The sequence below is a fragment of the Eulemur rufifrons genome, chromosome 3 (assembly GCF_041146395.1).
Source record: "Eulemur rufifrons isolate Redbay chromosome 3, OSU_ERuf_1, whole genome shotgun sequence".
NCBI classification, from domain to species: domain Eukaryota; kingdom Metazoa; phylum Chordata; class Mammalia; order Primates; family Lemuridae; genus Eulemur; species Eulemur rufifrons.
In genome coordinates this window covers 86146945-86170209 of record NC_090985.1, presented here as the reverse complement: position 1 = coordinate 86170209, position 23265 = coordinate 86146945, and the positions used below count along the sequence as shown (strand labels likewise).

The 23265-nt window shown below is 35.0% G+C and overlaps 1 protein-coding gene across 2 annotated transcripts in view; it reads left to right on the top strand.

Moving 5' to 3' along the window:
- PREX2 (phosphatidylinositol-3,4,5-trisphosphate dependent Rac exchange factor 2) overlaps nucleotides 1-23265 on the top strand; it is a 276900-nt gene that overhangs the window by 107772 nt on the left and 145863 nt on the right. For both annotated transcript variants that reach the window (XM_069465531.1, XM_069465532.1), the window contains exons 11-18: nucleotides 372-472; nucleotides 10182-10285; nucleotides 10986-11035; nucleotides 13290-13365; nucleotides 17938-18010; nucleotides 19459-19601; nucleotides 19760-19852; nucleotides 21571-21719. In XM_069465531.1, coding sequence (XP_069321632.1) covers nucleotides 372-472; nucleotides 10182-10285; nucleotides 10986-11035; nucleotides 13290-13365; nucleotides 17938-18010; nucleotides 19459-19601; nucleotides 19760-19852; nucleotides 21571-21719 — 789 coding nt within the window. The remainder of the gene's footprint in view (nucleotides 1-371; nucleotides 473-10181; nucleotides 10286-10985; nucleotides 11036-13289; nucleotides 13366-17937; nucleotides 18011-19458; nucleotides 19602-19759; nucleotides 19853-21570; nucleotides 21720-23265) is intronic.

The window sequence follows — 23265 nt, the reverse complement described above, 5'->3', positions numbered from 1 at the left end:
TCTGACTTTTAGTTCTTTTTAGGATCTGTTGCATTTCCTTTAGTCCCAAATTTGTCTTTATGTAGATAGTAGCCTTAAATTAAAGCTACTCTAAAGTTTTTATTTTGTGTTTATTAGAGGCCTCAACGAGTTGAAGAGTTTAAATACAGTTTAGGAAAGTCTGAATGTATAGCCATGTGTTTTTTAAAATAGAGTCCAATTTAAATGTCCATGAGCCTTATATAAGAGAAAAATATCTGCTGAAATGTATTGCAAATATTCTTGTATATTTTGAAATTCTCTTCGTAGTTGCTTCTTAACTGAATGGTACAGATAGACTTCCTGGGGAAAAAAAGTAACCATTTAACTTTTTCATTGGCTTTCTGTTGCAGTGAATTTGTGTCATGGCTGTTGGAAATTGGAGAGATTCACAGGCCTGAAGAAGGTGTTCACTTGGGACAAGCATTATTAGAAAATGGGATCATTCACCATGGTGATTACATTTATTATGACATTTATTTAACCTGTTTATTCACGATTTTCATTATTTAATTCCACTGATCAGTTGAATTTATAATTTTCCACATTATAGGATGCTTATTTTCTTTCAACATTTTCAGTACCGAGTACGCATGGCACAGTGTTTCAGGGAGCTTTCTTATCTGCGTGACTGAGATAGTTCAGGAGGAGCCGGTTAGAGAGAGATGAGGAAGGATTTGCTGTGGATGGTGTGTGAGACATCGGGGTGGGGGGGGGGGCGGGGAGTGTCCAGCAAGCAGTTGAAAATTGGTGTTTCTGAGTGGAAATAAACCCACTCAATGCGTTTTTTTCTATTCTCTGACTCAACAAAAATCAACACAGAATGATTCAGTGACCAAATGTTTGTGGGCTTTGCCCACACACCAAGCAAGCAGTTGGTTCTGCAGCAGACACTACCTGGGTGGATAACCTCCAATTGAGTTCTGACACGATCTACCCGGAGATCCCACAGGTTGAGGCTCAGTCCCCAGGGCAGCCCCCGCCGCCCCCCGCTCCTGTTTAGACGCCAGTCATGAGTCCGTGCCTCTGCGCCTTCCGACTGACTGGCTTCAGTTGGGGTTCCCATGACCCCTCTTTGGGTTCAGTTACTTTGCTAGAGCAGCTCACAGAACTCGGGGAAACATGTTTACTGGTCTATTATTGTAGAAAGGACATTGCAAAGGTTAGAGATGAAGAGATGTATAGGGCAAGGCATGTGGGAAGGGCACACCACCCTCCAGGAACCTCCACGTGTTTGGCAACCTAGAAGCGCTCTGAACCCTGTCCTGTTGCGTTTTTATGGAGGCTTCATTGCATAGGAATGATTGATTAAAGCATTGGCCATTGGTGATCAACTTAACCTTCAGCCCCTCTCTCCCCTCCCTGGAGACTGGGGGTGGGACTGAAAGTCCCAACCCTGTAATCCCGCCTTGGTCTTCCTGGTGACCAGCCACACCCCTAGGGGCTGCCAGTGATCAGTCAACTCATTAGCATGCAAAAAGACATCACAGGATCACAGGTGTAAAGCTCTGGATAGAAACAGGTGAGAGATATTGGGGAATCATTTCAAGAGAGTACCAGATCCCTGAGAACATTGACAACAAACAAACAAACAAACAAACAAGAAAGCAGTGATAATGAGACTAAAGATAAAAGCTTGAAGAATTTCCTATGTAAAATGTGGGGGAGAAGACAACAAGAAATTATTAATAAATATGGGTATTTGGCTATGGTATCTTAATGTGCATTTCCTTTCTTAAATACAGTGGTGCACAAACAAACCAGATCTTTCCAATGTTTCCTTATTACTCTGGGTATCACCTGTGTGACGGTATCGCCATCTACCCAGCTAGAAGTCACCTTTGATGCCTTTCTCTCCCTCGTGCCATCAAGCCCTGTGAGCTCTACCACCCAGATGAGTCCCTCATTAGACCAATTCTCTCCTTTCCAGGATCCTCACCTTCTTGCCAGTCACCAGCATCTCTCCCTTGTTTCCACTTTTGTGCCCCACCCCCACAGTACACCCTCCAGGTAACAGCTAAAGAGATCTTTAAAGCAGGTATAAGATCAAAGCATTCCCCTGTTTACAATCATCTAATGGCTTCCCATCAAACCTACAGAAAAGTTCAGACCTCTTACCATGGCCTAAACCTCTTAGCATGATCTATTAGACCCTAAGTGATAGGGTCTCTGACTTCCTCTCAGAGCTTGGCATGCACCCTTGAACCTAACTTTTTATACTGAGGGCACCCCGGCCTTCTGTCTCTTCCTTTAACACTGCAAGGTGACTTCCTATTTAGGATCTTAGCTTTTGCTGTTCTCATTAATTGTTTATTAATTCCTAATATATGCCAGGAAACTTTCTAAGTGTTGGAGGTACAGTAGTGGATGAAAAGACAAAAGTCCTCATATTCATGACTCGTCTTCTATGACCCTCCAACTTTTAGAGGCCCATCCAGTCCTGTCATTCCAATGTATTGATTTTTTTTTTTAATTTTAGAAACTTTCTTTGTGCACTTATCACCATCTGAAATTATCATGTTGTTTTACTTGTTTCTGTGTTTATTATCTCTTTATCTGTCTACTCCCTACCCTGGCCTCCGATCAAAATATAAACACCATCAGAACAGGAGCCTTGTTTGTTGCTATATAGCAAATGCCTGGAGTGCCCAGCCTGTACCAGTGCTCAATAAATATTGGCTAAATGAATAAATATATGAATAATTATATTTTGAATGAACAGATGATACTTTTAAATTACATTTGATTTTGTACTTGATTCATTAGTGTCTCTTAGGCTAAAAAGCATCTAATTAAAAACTTTTAAGTAAAAATAATAGTGTAACTATTACATACTATCATTATAAAATGTTTATATATATTATTTAATAATTAACCTGTCTTGAATATAACTCCACAGATCTTATATTAACCTGGGAGCTAATCCTCAGTGGCAGAAATTGGGTACTTATTTACCAAAATTGGTTTAGCTTTTGTTTTTCATGAGCATGAGTGCAATACATTTCTCAGTTTTCCTTGCAGTCAGGGGTGGCCATGTAATTGAGTTGCGGCCAAGGACATGTACACAAAAGTGACACACATGGGAGGTTCAGGCCATTAAAAAAACAAAAGCCTCAAAACTTCAAGGTGATCTTTAGGAACATTGAAGATGGCTGGGCCTCTGTCAGATACTTAAACCCTGCAGGGAGCCGACCACCATAAACTCATCCTCCACCACTGTTTGGACTTTACATAAGTGAAAATTAGCTTCTACAATGTAAGCCACTGTGTTGAGGAGGTTCGTTTGTTATAGCAGCTAGTGTTCGCCAGTAGGAAACCAGCTAGTTTTTCTTCTCAATATTCCCTGCAAAAAATTAGTTCCCCCATTCTAGTGGGAAAGGAAATATGAAGCAGCTGGATTTCATGATGGACAGGGTAAAAAGACTTGAAACTACCAGATCCTGAGAAATAAAGGTTGCTTGTTCATGTTTACATACAAACTGGGAGAAAGAGAATATATTATATAATTTCACATTAACAGAGTAATTCTATTAGAATGAAGAGGTATGAACCAAATGTGCTAGTTTTGTTAGTATGTGATTCCAGCTGCATTTTACTGAAAATTGGATTCCTAAAATAAAGTGGAATGAACTATCTGGTTTTTCTTTATTTTCATATGCTAGGTTTTACTTTAGCATGTTTTTTGAAGCAGTTATTAATATAAAATCAAATGAAAATAAATTTTTTTATAAGTTGGTTTTTCAAAAAGATAAACAAAATTGACAGCCCTGTTGTTAGATTGACAAGAACTAGAAAGAAAAGGACTCTAATAAACTCAATTAGAAATGAAAAAGAAGAGGTCACTACAGATATCACGGAAATACAAAACATTATCTTTGAATACTATAAAAATCTATATGCCCCAAAACTACAAAACGTGGAAGAAATGTACAAATGCTTAGAAACACACAACCTTCCTAGGCTCAATCAGAAAGAAATAGAATTCCTGAACAGACCCATATCAAGCACAGAAATTGAAGCAGCCATTAAAAATCTTCCAACAAAAAAAGTCCCGGACCAGATGGGTTCACACCTGAATTCTACCAAACTTACAAAGAAGAACTCATACCTATACTGCAGAAATTATTTCACAACATTGAGGAGAATGGTATCTTCCCCAGCTCATTCTGCAAAGCCAGTATCACCTTGATACCAAAGCCAGGAAAGGACACAACAAAAAAAGAAAACTGCAGACCAATATCCCTCATGAATATAGATATAAAAATTCTCAACAAAATCTTAGCAAACCAAATCCAGCAGCACATCAAAAAAATAATTCACCATGACCAAGTGGGCTTTACCCCAGAGATGCAAGGTTGGTTCAACACATGCAAATCTATAAATACAATTCACCACATAAATAAAAGCAAGAACAAAGACTGTATGATTCTCTCAATAGATGCAGAAAAAGCATTTGACAAAATCCAGCACACTTTTATGATAAAAAATCTTAACAAAATAGGCATAGATGAGACATACCTTAAAATTATTAAAGCCATATATGATAAACCCACAGCCAATATTATACTGAATGGGGAAAAATTGAAATCATTCCAGCTTAGAACTGGAACCAGACAAGTTTGCCCACTATCTCCACTTCTATTCAACATAGTGCTAGAAGTCTTTGCCAGAGCAATCAGGCAAGAGAGGGGAATTAAGGGTGTCCAAAGAGGGGCAAAAGAGGTCAAACTCACTCTTTGCTGATGATCTGATATTATATCTAGAAAATCCCAAGGATTCAACCAATAGACTCCTGCAATTGATAAATGAATTCAATAAAGTGTCAGGATACAAAAGTAATGCACACAAATCAGTGGTATTCATATATGCCAATAACAGTCAAGCCAAAAATCAAATCAAAAGATGCAAAACCTTTCACAATACCATCAAAGAATGTTAAATATTTAAGAATATATTTAATGAAGGAGATGAGAGACATCTATAGGGAGAACTATGAAACACTGAGAAAAGAAATTGCAGAACACGTAAACAGATGGAAAACCCTACCATGCTCATGGATTGGCAGAATCAATATTGTTAAAATGTCCATACTACCTAAAGTAATCTACAGAATTAATGCAATCCCTATCAAAATACCATCATCATTCTTTACGGATGTAGAAAAAATAATTCTATGCTTTGTATGGAACCAGAGAAGACCTCATGTAGCCAAAGCAATCTTAAGCAAAGAGAAATTGGGAGGCAAGTCTATCAGACTTTTCAAGCTTTACTGCAAGGCTGTAGTAACCAAAACAACATGGTACTGGCACAAGAACAGAGATACAGACCTTTAGAACAGGACTGAACCATCTGTTTTAAAGACAGCAAGCAGAAAAAAAAATTGTATATTATTGCTATTCTTCACATTGCAAATATTGTTGAGCACTTCATCTGAGGCAAAGCCTTGCTACAGCAGGAATTCTTGGGTTGAGGCAGCATATGCTTTCCCTATGGTATCCTGATAATATTCATCTTGTCTGTCTCTACTCTTTACAGTAGAAATGCTTATGTGAGATTCCAGAGACCTCATTTGTTATATCCTGGGTGTAATGAAGTTGGCTCGTCTAAGCTCTTGAGCACTGATAATTAAATTAAAAACATTTTGCAAGCTGGTTGGTTGTTAATCACAATTATTATTAAAAATTAAATTATATAAACATGTAAGTACATAAATGATACTATAGACAAAGCCAAAACATTCTTAAAACTCATTACTGCCTAATTATTTCAGTACATTGTACTGTTATCTGTGCTCTTGAGGTGATTTATATCTGTTGTCTGTGTGTGGAGGAAATACTGTGTAGTGCTGTGTTGCTGCACCTTAACTCTTTGTTCAGTGACTTCAAGTTGCTTGATATTGGCCAGAGTGGGAGTATTTACATGACAGAAATGGGCGAATGCCATAAATCAGAGCTGCTTTTTCCTCGCTTCCCCCGACATCCACCACTCAGAGAGCCACGGTGTTAAATATTGACAGTACATCCCTGGTTCTCTCACACACGGTTATTTAAATGACTGCATTACACAACTTTTTTCCACAAGATGACCTGAACTCTCATTAGTTACTAAATCTATTTTCCATGCTAGAGAAGTTGGGAGAGTGGATTTTAAAACAAAACTGTTCACTGTTTTTCTAAGGCAACAGCTAAGAGTTGCAGATTAACCCAGGGTTCATTAGCAAAGTCCCAAGAATTTGCATCATGCAAAACACCCCATTTTGAATGAATAGGTTAAACTACCACTTGTTTTTATTGTGGCAAATACATTTGGGCCCAACATTTCCTTGAATTTTGTACTTATCAAGGCAATAATTTTTCAATGAATGTTAAGGGATAAAAATGTGAATAGGTAGATTGCATAGTAGAAATAAATTACTGATCTTGAAACATGCCATAGGGTTTCAAAGTATTTCTCTTGATTTTATTTGACCTTCATACATGCTTTTTTCTTTATGGCTTGGTCAGGGTGTATGTGTCTATTAACAAGTATTTTGATTATCTTCTGGATTCACCAAATGTAGTTAATGAGAATTCTGACAGCTTTTTCTCTTCTTTCACCAAAAAAAGTAAAGGTCAAAGTCTTTTATCAAATCATAAAAATATAGCCTATTGCTGCAAATTATCTATTCTGCAGATGTTGCATTCTCTGTAAAGAAAATACTTAAATGTAAACTCTTTGAGTTTTAATTTGAGGTTTTTACTTTTTAGAACAGTCATTTTTTATTAGACTGTGTATAAAAAAACAGCCTGGAAAAGAGAAAACTTGAGGAGAGGTTTAATAAGAGTCCTTTCTTTCCCAGCTTTATGGTGGTATAATTGACAAATATTTGCAGCGTACAACATGATGTTTTGATATATGTATAAATTGGTGAAGATTACCACAATCAAGCTAATTAATATCCCTCACCTTACATTATTATCACTTTGTTTTTGTAATGAAAACATCTAAATCTACTCTCTTAGCAATTTTCAAGTATACGATACATTATATATTGTCTCTCTCCATTCATCCACGGATGGACACTTAGGTTGATTCCATATCCTGGCTATTGTGAGTAATGCTACAGTGAACATGGGAGTGCAGATATGTCTTTGACACACTGATTTCATTTCCTTTGCATACATACCCAGAAATGGGATTGCTGGATCATATGGTAGTTCTATTTTTGTTTTTTTTGAGGAATTTTTGTACTGTACTGATTTACATCTCCACCAACAGTGTATGAGGGTTCCCTTTTCACCACATCCTCACCAATGCTTATTTTATGCCTTTTTTTGTAATAGCCATCTTCAAAGATATGAGGCTATATCTCATTTTGGTTTTGATTTGCATTTTCCTGATGATTAGAGATGTTGAACACCTTTTCATATGCCCGTTGGCCATCTGAGTTTCTTCTTTTGAGAAGTATTTATTTAGGTTCCTTGCTCATTTTTTAATTATTTATATTTTTGGTATTGAGTTGAATGAGTTCCTTATATGTTTTGGATATTAATCTCCTATTGGATATATGTTTGCAAATATTTTTTTCCATTCCTTAGGTTGCCTTTTAATTTTATTGTTTTGTTTGCTATACAGAATCTTTTTAATTTGATGAAATCCCATTTGTCTATTTTGCTTTTGTTCCCTGTACTTTTGGGATCATATCCAAAAAATTTTTGTCCGGACCAATGTTGAAAAGCTTTCCCCCATAGTTTTTCTAGTAGTTATATATACATTTAAGTCTTTAGTCCATTTTGAGTTGATTTTTGTATATGATGTGAGATAAGGGTCTAAAGTTGTTCTTCTACATGTGGCCATCAAGTTTTCCCAACACCATTTATTGAAAAGACCATCTTTCTCCATTGTATGGTCTTGGTACCTTTGTGGAAGATCAGTTAACCATAAATGCCTGGATTTACTTCTAGGATCTCTATTCTGTTTCATTTTTCTATATGCCTGCTTTTGCGCCTATACCATGCTGTTTTGATTATTGTAGTTTTGTAGTAGATTTTGAATTCAGGTAGTGTGATTCCTTCAGCTTTGTTCCTTTTGCTCCAGATTGCTTTGTCTAGTCAGGGTTTTTGTGGTTCCATACAAATTTTAGGATTGTTTCTTCTATTTCTGTGAAAAATGTCATTGGAATTTTGATAGGGATTGCATTGAATCTGTAGATCGCTTTGGGTCATATGGACATTTTAACAACATTAATTCTTCCAATCCATGAACATGGGCTATCTTTCCATTTATTTGTGTCGTCTTCAATTTCTTTCATCAGTGTTTTATAGTTTTCAATGTAAAGATCTTTCACCTCCTTGGATAAATTTACTTGTAGATATCATATTCGAATCTGTGATGGTATTGTAAATGAGATCATTTTCTTATTATTTTTTTTAAGACAGTGTTTCTCTCTGTAGCCCTGGGTAGAGTGCATTGGCATCATCATCATCATCATCATCGTAGCTTACTACAACCTCAAATTCCTGGGCTCAAGCAATCCTCCTGCCTCAGCCTCCTGAGTAGCTGGGACTACAGGCGCATGCCAGCATGCCTGGCTAATTTTTTCTGTTTTCAGTAGAGACGGGGTCTTGCTCTTCCTCAGGGTGATCTTCAGTTAATTTATTTTTTGAACAGTTTGTTGTTAGCATATAGGAACACTACTGGGTTTTGTATGCTGACTTTGTATCCTGAAACTTTATTGAATTCATTTTTTAGTAGTTCTAACAGTTTTTTGGTGGAGTTTTTAGGGTTTTCTATATATAAAATGATACCACCTGCAAACAGAGACAATGATACTTCCAATTTGGATGGCTTTTATTTCTTTTTCTCGCCTAATTGCTCTGGCTGTGACTTCCAGTACTATGTTGAATAGAAGTGGAGAGAGCAGACCTTGTCTTATTCCTGATCATAGAGAAAAAGCTTTCTGCTTTTCACTGTTGAATATGATGTTAGCTGTGGGCTTGTCATATATGGTCATTATTATATTGAGATATATTCCTTCTATACCACATCTGTTGAGAGTTTTTATTATGAAAGAACGTTGAATTTTGTCAAATAGTTTTTCTGCATCTATTGAAGTCAATATGTGATTTTTATCCTTCATTCTGTTAATGTGGTATTCATATTTATTAATTTTCATGTGTTGAACCACCCTTGCATCACAGGGATAAATCCCACCTGATCAAGGCGTATGATCCTTTTACTGTGCTGTGGAATTTGATTTGATAGTGCTTTGTGGAGGATTTTGGCATCTGTGTTCATCAGGAATATTGTTCTGTAATTTACTTTTCTATAGTATCTATGTTTGCCCTCGTAAAATGAGTTTGGAAGTATTTTCTTCTTTTCAGTTTTTTGGAAAAGTTTGAGAAGGATTAGCATTAATTCTTTAAATTTTTGGTAGAAGTCACCAGTGAAGCTATCAGGTCCTGGATATAAGAGTGTTTATGAATATGAAACTCTTATCTTGAGGATGGTAATGAAGAATGACCACTCATTTTGTATTGAGAAAAAAAATCTTAAGTGATATGTAAAAAAAGCATTTCTCAGTGTAAGAACTGTTAAAATTTTGGAATCAGTTAGATACTGAATTTATTTAATCTACTCTGGCTGGAGGCCTAAACTCAGGATAAGTGGTCAAGACTGGTGTGTGTGTGGTCTTGGCCTGATGACTGTGAGATAGAACAGATAAATGCTAAAATTCACTTCTAGGGCTGAAAATCAAATCACAACTCACTAATTTGAATATCTTATCTTTGAAGGACTCTTTTTACTCAGCTTTGTGACATTGTGAAGAAATAGAGAAAAGAAACTCATATTTATATAAATACAAATATACACACTATATATATTTATGCATGTACATATATTAAATGCATATATATTATGCTAGCTGAATGTTGCTAAACTCAATTTAGTTCTCAAAGCATTATATGGAAATTGTAAATATACTAAATAACAATGTCTTATGATTCATGTTAAGATATTCATGTTAAAATACTAGATTGGCATTGCTGTGTTAGAAAAGCAAAAGCTTGCTGGAAAATTAACAGCTTCAATATTTAGGAATATGTATTTAATACATTTATTTATTTTTTGTATGTTACTTTTTAGATTGTCATTATTTTAATATATTGTTCCTATGTTCTTAGTTACTGACAAACATCAGTTCAAACCAGAGCAAATGTTATATAGATTTCGGTATGACGATGGAACATTTTATCCAAGAAATGAGATGCAGGATGTGATTTCAAAGGTAAAGACCTCTCTCACAACCTCTTCAAAAGCAGAATTCATGTTGTCGTTCTTCAGAAAAATAGAAAGCAGATGAGAGACTTAAAAGTTTATTTTTCTAGTATAGAAAACTCTTAAATTGTATATAAAAACAAGGATCTTCTTTTCTTGTTGGAATTTTAATATTCTAATGTTAGATTGTTTTTTTCATTCTTTTGCTTAGTACTAAATGGAAGTAGTACTATTGTGTCATTCAGAAGTTTATATCCATTGAAAACTGTTTTACATATAGCCACATGTGGTCATGATATCTGACTACCTAAAAAATACAAATATAAAATAAATATAATACTGGTTTTCTTTGTACACTTGACAAAATGTATATTGACCTATGATGGACAAGTATTATAGATGTATTACTATATAGGTTTATTTTCTGTTTAGTTTATGTCTCAAAATTTTATATTAAAAATAATTTAGAAAAACCTTTGTGTATGTGTCACATGTATAAGAGAAATTCATAGCACAATTTAATCCTATTCTTTAATGATTTAACACATGATTTTAATGATATAATAGAACATTTGAATAATTTTTAAATTGGTTGAGGTTGTGTAATGATTCTAGAATGTTGACAGTAAATTCATTTGTTATTTCAAAATCTCATTGATATGTCTTTTGGGTGATATTACTTGCTTTTCACATATCTTTATTTTATATAGGGTGTAAGATTATATTGTCGTCTTCATAGTCTATTTACTCCAGTGATAAGGTGAGTCTGGTTTCTAAGTTCTGGGATATTTAAATGAAAATACTTATATTGTGTATTAGGTAAATATATTTATCTAGAACTTATTGGCTTGTTTTGTTTTCTCCCAAAAGTGAAAATTTTACTGTAAAATATTATTTTAAGTAATAATTTATTGTAAAAATCCCTAAGTTTTTCTAAGACTGTAATTATAGTATCTTTCACTTTTTTATTTTGATTTCTAAAGTTGTTTTGCCATAAATTCATGGTAAGTTATAGACTTGATAATGAAATAATACACATTTAGTTAATATTTAATAAATAATAATTGACTGGGAAAGGATGTGGAAATATTGTTTACTCTAAATATTTACCATTATGATTACTCGTATATTAATTTTTAAGTTAAATTGTGTAACCAAATAGTGAATATGCATTTTATTTCATGGTATTTCCTAATAGTCTTTTTCCCAAAGAGACAACTTTGTACTTGAAAATTAAGAATTATTTTGGAGTTAATAAGTATAATTTTATAATTTTATTCTCCATCATGTTTTCCCTTATGAAAAGATATACCTTTTTTTTTAAAAAAAAGGGGGAGAAATCAGGATTAATTTTCAATTTATCTCTTTAGAAAGACAGTGGAAAACTTTGAAGTTTGTATTATGAACACTAATAGAGTAGATCTTTAGGAAATTGTTGTACTTTTGTAATGTACACTGATACACATTCACTGATAGAATGTTAAACTAATTTCAAATGGCCAAAAATTATTCAGAGTTTATTGACTAAATCATATTTTTAAAACAAATACTGCATATACCATTTTTAGAATAAATAAAGATACTTTTTAATCTTGGCTATAAAATCCAAATGTTTAATATGTACAGTGTTTCTATTTGTCATTCTAGTTTATAATTCCAAGAAAACACACAGCTTAAAAATAAGATTCCAGATTTTGCTAAGTGTATTGGAATACCCATTTACACTGCATGGAGAACACTCTGCTTGCAGGTCCTGGGGGAGAAAATATAATAGGATCTTACCCATCACCCCTGAAAGTGTCCTGTCTACTTCATAAGTAGACTTCTTAAAGTAGGAAGATGTACAAAAGAGTATTTGTTGACTCTGCCATAATACTGTCACAGATACCCTGCAAATATTTTGGATAATTTAATGCTAAATACTTATAGCAACTGGTTACTTCAATTTTTTCTATGCTAAACTAATAGAAAATAATAATGGCTTAATTCTGCATGTCACTTGTGTGCATGTAGGTTTCATATGTGCAAAAATGTGTTATGAAAATATATTTTAGCCATATCAGAATATTTTTAATCAGGAAAGTTCTATCTGTAAGAGCTGATAAGAAGGAATTGTTCTTTGGCTTAAAAAGACAATTGTTTATGAGTTGTCAAGGGAAAATTTATGGGAAAAAAACCATAAAACAGATGGAATGTATGATAGTCATGCTTTTAATATGTGTGACCTCAGCTTCCAAAAAGAAAAATTACTTAGCATGAAGGACCTCAGAAGCACATTTAGTCAATAATAGACTATGCTTTTTCTTCTCGTTGATGCTTATGGAAACCAAGTTGAAATGAGGGAGGAAGTGTCAGAAACATGGAAATAGATTTAAAAGAAAAAATAATGGCTGTTGATTAGTGGCTAACCTAGTTTATTTATTATTGAAATCTCAGAAATTTCAACCATCTTTCAGGGGAGCTTTTTTATGAAAGTGGGCAAAATAATGTAAATATTAATATTAATTGTAAATTACTGACAGAGGCTAAAGAACAGTGAATATAGCTAGTAACAATTAGGCACGTCAAACTTTTTGCAGTTTGAATTTTTTGACTTTTTAGAAAGACTTATTTTTTCATTACTATTTGATCCAGGCCTGCAAAATTTAATTTAGGAATTTAACTCTTGTTTATATTAATTAGCCTATAACATTAAGTGAGGACTTACTGTATTTCTAGCTAAATCATTACCAGATAATAGAGTGATAATAATCTATTTGGATATAAGAAAATGTGAAAGAAGAGATGTCTTATTTTGGTATCATTGTAGCAGGTCTCTTTCCTCGACATGACCTGATGAAGGTTTTTCCAGGTGTTATACATGCTTTGTAAACCTCTCTTATTTGCACATAATTTGGGCAATTGATTCAGAAAAATGGTAAATTTTTCTGTTGCACACTGATACTAAATGAAAATATTTCCTGTGCTTACTCATCCCCCTGCTTCACGTTTTTGTTTTTGTTTCTTCTTTGCAGAGATAAAGATTACCATTTAAGGACCTACAAATCTGTGGTCATGGCCAACAAACTGATAGACTGGCTAATCGCACAGGTAAGTTGCACAAACAGAAGTTGCTGAGTTTCATTCAAGGGTGCTTTAAACTTTAAGCATGTGAATTAGGTACTTTTTAAAAATTATTACCTGCCTGCAAATGAGACAAAGTGAAGTAAACTTGATAAAGTTCACACAGTTAATATGAAGCAGAATTAGTATTTGAGCCTAGATAATATGACTTCAGTCAGAATTCTCAACTTTAGCTTTTATGCTATTTTGTCTTTCAAAAGGAAGGTGTTCCTATTTTAAAAATATTGGCTGAGATCTATCAAAAAGCACGAAGCTCATTTGAGTATCCCTAAAGAATAGCTACAATCATACACTAAAATTTTCATGTGTTTTCACTAATTTATTTTTTAAAAGTCTATGTTTATTAGTCCTAGAAGTTTATTATAATTTCCTTGTGCTTTTTTCCCTGTTAGAAAATAACTGCGCTTGAGCTTTAATATCTGCATACATTTGAAATAGGAAAGTCCATAATTTATTGTTATTGTTATTTTTCCTGCTTCTCAGGATTTGGATGCTGAGCTGGAACTGAGAAAATGTTATTTGCTTATAAGTAAAACAAATGAGGGCATCTAGCCCATCATAATAGATATTCAAACATAAATTTATTTAAATGTTTTTTCATACTGGATCAACTAATAAATGATCAAATGTTTTTCACTGATTAAAGATTAAGAAAACTGATTTAATTTAACTTAACTTACTATTTTGAGGAAAGGGATATCTTTGTTTGAAATGAAAGTCATTGTGTTTGAGTATTTGAATCAGTTTCATAAGCGGTTTTACTTTTTTGTTCTTAAAGTGGCTTGCTTTCTTTGTTACAAGTAGATAACATTTGATAATTCATCATAAAATGTTTATTTTTTGTTTCATTTATTAATATTTAATCCATATTTGGTTTATCTGTATACATACATTTTGAGATTTTTATTGTTTAATATTAATTTCCAGACTATTCAAGGAACACTGATTTTTGCATTTTATAGCACTTAAATGTGTTACATATATAGAAGCTAAGATTTTAGATGAAACCAAATAATTACCTTGAGATAAAACACTAATTCATGCTTTTAGTCGCTTTCCTGGTGTCAGAGCCTTTTATAACACCGTGGTCAATGTGTGTCATTGGAATCAGTTCTGTATTCAGTATTGGAGTTGGAATTTCACATAGAAATTATATTGTGATAGAATTCAGATGAACTTGTATGATATGTTGATGATGTGAGAAAATTGAAAAAAATTCGTTTGAAGCAAAAGCTGGTGCTGAATAAACATTTAAAGTTCTAACTCAGGAAGTCAGTTATCAGCTTTTATTTTTGGCACTTTTACTTTCCAAGGGTGAGCATTAGAAGAATAGAATAAGCTGCTCAAAGAACCAGGCCAAGTTGCAATTACTTTTTTCTTCAGTTTTTCTCAGTGGTCTGCTATGACAAGGTAGAAATAGAAATCGCACTGGACTGGAACTCAGACAGCCTGGTATCTGATGCCAGCACTGCCAATAACTAGCTATGTACACTTGGACAGGTCACTCGATCTCTCTGGATTTTGGTTTCACAACAGTTTATTACTTGGTGGAATTGCTGTGTGTGTCATCTCTTCTCCATCACTGAAGCTTTATGGTTCTGATATTGTAAAACAGCCAAATTTAAGTATCAGACATAATTAACTCTGATTGCTTAGCTTCAGATTATGATCACATGGACTGCCTTGGGAAAGGGAGACATAGTCATGGAAGGGTAAGAGAACAAGTTAAAGTACTTAATTTAGTAGGAAGAAGAGATTTTTTAAAAATAAGGGTCTCTTTCCACCAAGACTCTCAAATGATGATACTTAATTTCCAGTATTGACCAGGACACTGAATTGATTTGGATAGCTTTAGGGGACACAGTAAAGAACTGGCTCCAGTATGATTGGGGTGTATTCTAGATCCCATAGTTTTTCTCTTATTCTGCAATATATTATGTGATGTCGTCTTGGAAAACATATTGTCAACACCCTAACCTGGTGTTTTTTCATCTCTCTTTCAAATTACCATATTTTTTTCTGGACTCTAACATCTATGACTATTGTTTTCTTCTGAATGCATTTTTCACTCACTGATGTACAGCTTCTAGTATAATAGTTTATAATAAAATAACTGATTCGGCAAAGTTAATTCTTTATTTGACAAGTGCATTAATGTACTTCTAAAACATCATTTAAATCGTGTGAATTTGACTTGTCAATGGATCACTCATATTTTATAGTTAAATAATGCCTTGCTCCTCACACCCCAGCAGTTTTATTGTGCTTTTTTGTTGTTGTTAATGCTCACCGGGTCTATATGGCACAAGTAGGATGTTTAAAAGGCATAGGGATTATGATGCCAAAACATTTTAGAACATATTTTTTACATCGTTATGTTCAGTATAATATTAGTCTGGCCAGTATATCATTTGGATAATTAATCAAATAAAGCAATCAGATGTCAGTGTTTATTCAGTAAGACTTTATTGTAAGCTTAACGTTTAAACAAGTGTTTTGATGATTAAAATAAAACAAACAAACAAAACAGGAAGCAGTCATGATTTCTGCCTTCAAGGGATGTTGATCAATTGGGCCAATTTTTATTTACCCTCTAGATTCTGCCCCAGGATCATCTCCCCCAGGAAGGATTACCAGGTCCTCTATCCTGGACTCAGGGTCATCTCCTGTGGGCCCAGTTCCCTGCGTATATCTTCCTGATTGGGAATATTGACTAAATTGGATAATGGTACTTTCAATATACCACCTTCTGAGTGACCAAATCCTACACTAGATCTGAATTACTTGAGGGCAGGGAAGTGTTTTCTATTTGAGTGTTTTAATATTTTATCTCTATCACCTGGCACAATATGTAGAAAAAAATACATGTCTTTTGAATAAATGCATAAATATTACAAAACAGCTATATTTTTGAATAGGGCTAGATGCATAGTCTGAAGTTACCGATTATAAATGGTTTGGAAGTTAACAGGGGGATTAGTGAGGGTTGGAGTTGTCACAGCCTGAGGTGGGACTTACCTGAGTCTTTCCTAGATGGATAGGTAGAATTTGAATGGGTGGAGGGTAAAGAGAAGGGCACTGTCGGTAGGAACAGTTACATGGGTGAAAGCAAGCGTGAAAATGAGCACAGGGAGCACAGAAGCCACGTTCACCAGAGCAAACAGTGTAGCTACTGAGCTTTGGAGAGTGAAGCTAGAGAGGCAGAACAAAATCAAGGTATGGAGAGTCTGGAAAGTGCAATAGAGCATTGTGATATGTTATGCTTATAAAAGAACAGTCTATTTAAAGTTTTGAAACATGGAATTTCTGTGTAAGAGTTTGATTCTATGACAGCAGATGTTAGAGTCCAGAAAAAAATATGGTAATTTGAAAGAGAGATGAAAAAACACCAGGTTAGGGTGTTGTCAATAGAAATGGAATAGAAGCCAGAGAGAAGAGACAGTGCCTTAGTGCTAAAGGATAGGACTAGGGAAAAAAATGAGCTTCTTAAACTGTAAAAATACAACTCTAAAGTTGTACACACACAGACACACACAAGCATACATACATGTTCATATACATGGATCCATACTTATAGGAATAAAATAGGTGTTTTCTAAATAAAAACTAAAATAATGGTAGCTTTGGATTATTTTGTTGCTTTCAGTTCAGTTACATGGTCTGATTATTTTTTCAGCAAGATGCTGGCTCAGCCAATTTACCCTTAAGGTCTTACAAGTCATCATAGATTGATAGGTTTCTTTAGGAGCCTTTAAAGGACAAGGCCATTCTGATGGGAAAGAATTAGTGGCCAAGATCATACACAGTGATTTTTCTTACCTTTATTTAGTGTATTGTCAATTTATAAGATATTTCCTATTGTGTGATTGGGATGCAAGATCTAAGAAATAACACAAAGGCATCATTTATAGCAGCAATAAATTTTTGTTACTTATATATTTTCTTTTTTTTTTTTTTCTTGAGACAGAATCTCACTCTGTTACCCGGGCTAGAGTGAGTGTTGTGGTGTCAGCCTAGCTCACAGCAACCTCAAACTCCTGGGCTTAAGTGATCCTCCTGCCTCAGCCTCCTGAATAGCTGGGACTATAGGCATACGCCACTATGCCCGGCTAATTTTTTCTATATATATTTTTAGTTGGCCAGATAATTTCTTTCTATTTTTAGTAGAGACGGGGTCTTGCTCTTGCTTAGGCTGGTCTCAATCTCCTCACCTCAAGCGATCCACCCGCCTCGGCCTCCCAGAGTGCTAGGATTACAGGCGTGAGCCACCGCGCCCGGCCTATATTTTCATGTTTAATAAAATATGTTTTTGCTCAAGAAATAGTAAATCTTTGTTTCTTATTTAATATCAAAAGAAAATATTTTTCTAATTAATTGAATGTTTTTAACAATTAGATGCCTCCTGCCTTATAAAGCAATGCACGCTGTAAAACATGAAAGTCTTTGTGTGAATATAGTGCTGGGAATGTTACATGCAGTAAAGATGCAACAAAGCCTTCAGTTGCCTATTAACTCACCCAGTGCTTTTTTGGCTAACAGGGGGATTGCCGCACCAGGGAGGAGGCAATGATATTTGGCGTTGGACTCTGTGACAACGGATTTATGCACCACGGTAGGGATATTTTACCCTGGAAGCTTACAGATGTATTTCATCGTTTTGGTTCTTTGTAGGACACTGGGCCGCTTAGTGCTCCAGTGAGGTCATTTAGAGATGAAGCGTCAAGACTATCTGGGTCTTGCCATGGATTCATGTGGGACTGCTTGAATCATTAACTCCATCTAAGACATATTCTCATTTCTATTGTTAGCTATGGCTTCTGTTGCTTCTTAATTTGTGGTTGATAATTTCATTTGGTAACTTACGTTGCTAGCCAGTCTTCTATCCAAGGATCAATACATCCGTCTGTCTAGTCAACAATTATTTGTTGGAACTCTGTAAAAATGATGAAATAAAATAGTTGGCCTTTTTGATTGCTTACTATATGCTAAGTTATTTATATTTATTACTTCATTTTATACAACATTACGAAGGAGATTTTATTGCCCCCATTTTACAGATGAGGAAACTAAGTTCAGAGGGTTTAAGTAACTTTCTCAGTACATACCCAGAATCGGTCCCAGACCTGGAATTTTAACTCAGGCCTGTCTCATCACAAAGCCTAACTGTTTCCACTGCACCCTGGGACCACTGTCTTCCCTTAAGTTGCTGGCTCAATAAATCAACCTGTCCCAACAAGTATACTTTAAGGTGCTAAGGACAGATAAATAAGAAATAGAGAAGATTTCTCTTTTAAAGTATTTTGACACTGTCAGGATCTCACTGAATATAAGTTCTTCCTATCAGTATTTGGCCTTATTTTTTAAAAAGACTAGCAAAACATAAACCTTGTGCATGCCAGGAATCTTAGGGGCTTTGGGGAAAAGTATCAGTATTCAGATAAAGGGGAAAAAAACAGACCTTTCTGGAACTGAGGTTATTTGAGAGTATTGCTTTTAAATTGAAAAGAACTAGGAATTTGTGGAAACTAAAATCACATTTCACCCAGAAGGCATATTTCTGGTTTGAAGTGTTGGAACAAAAGTGACCACAATGGGAATTGCTCACACACAGAAAGGCAACAACGTAACCCGTTTGAATTTTCCCATAATTGTGCAGAATATTAAAAACATGCTTAAAATGTTTACTACACAGTGAAAACACCATAGGTGTATATGTTTTGGGTTATGTGCATTTTTGGAAACATTACAATCTTTTATTTAAATTTGAATTTTAATCTGGAAAGTGACAGACTTGGTTAAGTACAAAAAATTTAGCACTGAAAAAATACTACTTATTTAAAAAAATTCAAAATCCTTTGGGTAATGGTAATTTAAAAAAAACATTGGCTTGAATTGTAGAAAGAAATAGAGAAACATCCCAGGGATACTTGTGAATGTATCTTTTCCTAGGATTATAAAAAGTCATAGGAGCAGGTATTAATTTACCAAATGTCTCTGGTATGGAAAATGAGTTTGATTTTTGGGTTAATTGAAACAATTTGAATCTCTCTGCTTCTGTAGTCCTTGAAAAAAGTGAATTCAAAGATGAACCTCTACTTTTCCGCTTCTTTTCGGATGAGGAAATGGAAGGATCAAATATGAAACATCGACTTATGAAACATGATTTAAAAGTTGTGGAAAATCTTATAGCCAAATCATTATTGGTAAGTTTGTTAGTGTGTTATATAAGTTTTCTTCATGATTAGACATTAGCAGAAGATTGGGTAAACATGTTTGATGGCGATGCGTATTATTTCATGCTGTTTGATTTATAACTTTTTCATAGTTGTATAACCAATATTGTTAATATTTTGCATTTCAGATTAAATCTAATGAAGGCAGCTATGGCTTTGGGCTAGAAGACAAAAATAAAGTTCCAATAATAAAGTTGGTAGAAAAGGGGTCTAATGCTGAGGTAATGTAAATTAGCATTTTTATTTAAATTTGTTGTCATGATGTACAAATATGAAAATTCTGAACAAATTGAAATCAGCCTTTAAAGGTAATCAGCCTTGAAATTATCTTTATTGAAGACACTGTTTCTGGATAATGTACTCGGAGGCCCTTCCAAATGCCCTTGGGGTTTGTGGCAGCTGAGCCCAGGTCTGGGCAATAAGGGGTAATTGGAGCGGGGGATGGTGGTGTTCTACATCTACAGCCTGAAACGCCTTGACTCCCAGGAGGCCGAGTGCCTCATTCCTTGTCCCTGGAGCTTCTCTAATCATAGATTCCAACCTGGAACCCTAGGGGGCTGTGTAGGGTAGGATTGTATTGTGCATGTCAGATGGTTCTTCCCTTCAGTCAACGCGTGTGCCTTCTATTTTCCTATCACCTCTGACTGTCTTTTGTATGGATATAACTTCCATCAGTAAAGCACATGCTTTGATTTATTTTCTCGTTGGATTACTGCTGGTTGGCATTCTGTCACTTCACCAGTGAGATAATAAATAGAGGAATAAATAAAGGAATCTCCTCATCATGCAACTCACTCATTCATGCAGAAATATTTATTTAGTACCAACCACAAGCTAGGCAGTGTTCTAGACTCTGGGGATACAGCAATGAACAAAACAGACGAACATGAAGCCTGCTTTCCAGTGCCACATCCCAAGTATATCACCTTGCTGCCTGGCTTATAAGATACTTAATCCTCAAGCCAACTTCTCAATATTTACATCTTTAATAAAGAATGTGAGCATTAATTAAGTATGGCATTTAACTTGGAATCTGTTTAAAGTTAGTAGTAAACTGTCACCCATCACATATCTGCTGATGCCTAAGGTGTCTGTCTGTTACCAAAACACAGATGCCTACAAGACAAAGCTTTATGTACAGCACACTAATTTCAGACAAAATAACTTGTCAACTCGTACTCTGTTAGTGGACCTGGCCAACAAATGACCTAGTTTTTAGTAACTGTCTTTGAGAAGGAAATGTCTTTCCCAGGCCTTTTCAGAGGGTGTTCTTAGAGCACAGCTTCATCTGACTATGCCACTGGTGGATCACCCTCTCCCAGCTTTTCAGCATTTAGCTGGCAACCAAAGCAGCAGGTAGTTTATAGGCAGCAGAACGGCTTAAAAAGAGTGGCCCGGTTGGCATGGAGGCATAATGTCTTCCCTGTCCTCTTTTCAGCATCTTGCACTGTTGACTCCTCTATGCTAGTTGGAGCTCTCTTGTTTGGATACCAAGCACCCCCCCCACACACACACTGGAGACACTTCTGCCATGTCAGGCTAGAGAAGCATATTTGGGTGTCATCGATGTATATACAGAGGTTGAAACTTTCTGAGTTAATTGGACATAGATGGAAAGCACAGTAAAAAAATTTAACCTGGGGTTGACTGTAATTAAAAGGATGAAACAAGCAAAAGAACTTTGAAATACAGTAGAAGAAAATGGTTACAAGAGGAGTACAATGTTAAGTCAAGGGGTCATGTGGAATTTCAGTAAAGCTATGTGATCAAATTTAAAACTAGGCCAAAGAGAATGAATGGTAACTGTGTTATCTCATCCACAGTTGTTTTATGGGTTTGTATACAAACAGTGCAGATGTGTTAACATGTCAAAATCTATAAACTCTAAAAACTTTTCAGATTCTAATTTTCTGAAAAACTTTTGTAATTTCTCTCTTAGATGGCTGGCATGGAAGTTGGGAAAAAGATTTTTGCTATTAATGGTGACCTAGTTTTTATGAGACCTTTTAATGAAGTGGACTGCTTCCTGAAATCATGCTTAAACAGCAGAAAGCCTCTAAGAGTCCTTGTGAGCACAAAGCCAAGGGAGTAAGTTGCATGATTTATGTGGGATTTTGAAAAAATTACACATAGAAGAGTAAAGTAGAAAAGTTAACTAAGTGGTTAGAATTGAGCATCTCATTGGTTGGAACAGTTATACTTCACCAGCATCACTAATATTGGTCTTTAGATGATGGGGGAAACCACTTTGCTTATGATGATAGAATGCTTGTTACTCAGATCAGATATTTCCAGTACAAATAATGCTTTTCCTTTGCTGCTTAAATTTGCCTGGTCTGGTTGGGTTGAGTTTGATTGTGAGTGAAGAAAACTAGTTGAACACTTGAGAATAAAGAACTGCATTCTCCACATTCAGCTATAAGAATTTCTGGTGCTATTAGTAGTTGATTAGATACTGTTTATAATTAAATGCTCATATGAGACAGAATCAAGACTGAAAGACACTCCATGCTTGCATGTACTTAGTAAATATGTCCATTTCTTTTTAAAAAGTTGTATCTATCATCTACCTATGATTAGAAAAAATTCACATTTAATGTAGAAAACTTAGTACAGATTTTTCTAAGGGAAGATATTTTTCCTTATATCACTCATAAATAACCATTATTACCATATGTTTTTGAAAATCAGTGTTAATTGATTTTTTAAAGTATTGATACACACATACACAATCATATACCCACCAAGTGGGCCCATGCTTTATACACTGCTTTGTGATCATTCTTTTTTCTGTTAGCAACATATCATGGATATACTTGCAAGACATTGACTTTTCTTCTGTAAATCATTTCCATCGATGGTCTAGTATTTCCTTGTCAGATTTACTATAAGTTGTTTAACCAGTCGATTAATTGAAATAATACATATAAAGTGCTTTAGCTTCTGCTAACAACTTACCAAGTGGTCTGAAACAGTGTGACTCATTTAAGTTACTAATTTAGGAAGACTGGGTGGGCTAGAGGGCAGCAAAGAACCATAACACTGTCTTCCCTCTAGATCTGATTATGGTTATTCCTTCCCCGTAATCCCACCCGGCCTAGGATAAGGCCATCCTAGTTGCTTACCTCCTGATATTTTGTGGATATTTGAAAGGAATAAGAGAGTAGCATTCCCAAGCAATCCTTAGGCCCTCCCTAGGGTGCCCTAATTTAATCTACAAATACTGGTCCATATGGTCATAGATGTTTCAACAGTTGGGAGATACTGGGGCCATCAACTTCAAATCCTCAGTCCTAGAATTATATGAGCAGAGTTGGAATCTGTGTCTTCTGACTCTTCCCTCAGTGTTTGTTGCACTGTGTCTAGAATCCTAGATTCCAGGTTCAAGCCTGTCTTCCACCATTTGCTAGCTGGGAGTGTTACCTAAACATCCTCATCCATAAAATGGGGATAAGAGTGCCTATGACATGGAGCTACGAAGAACATTAAATAAATTTAGGTTTGTAAAAAACTTTAGCAAAGTGTCCAGCACATAGTAAGTATCCTAGTAATGTTATACATGATGCTCTTATCTGTTTCCTCATTTCATTTTGTTTCATTGTATCTTTATTACATCAGACCATATTTTGCATTG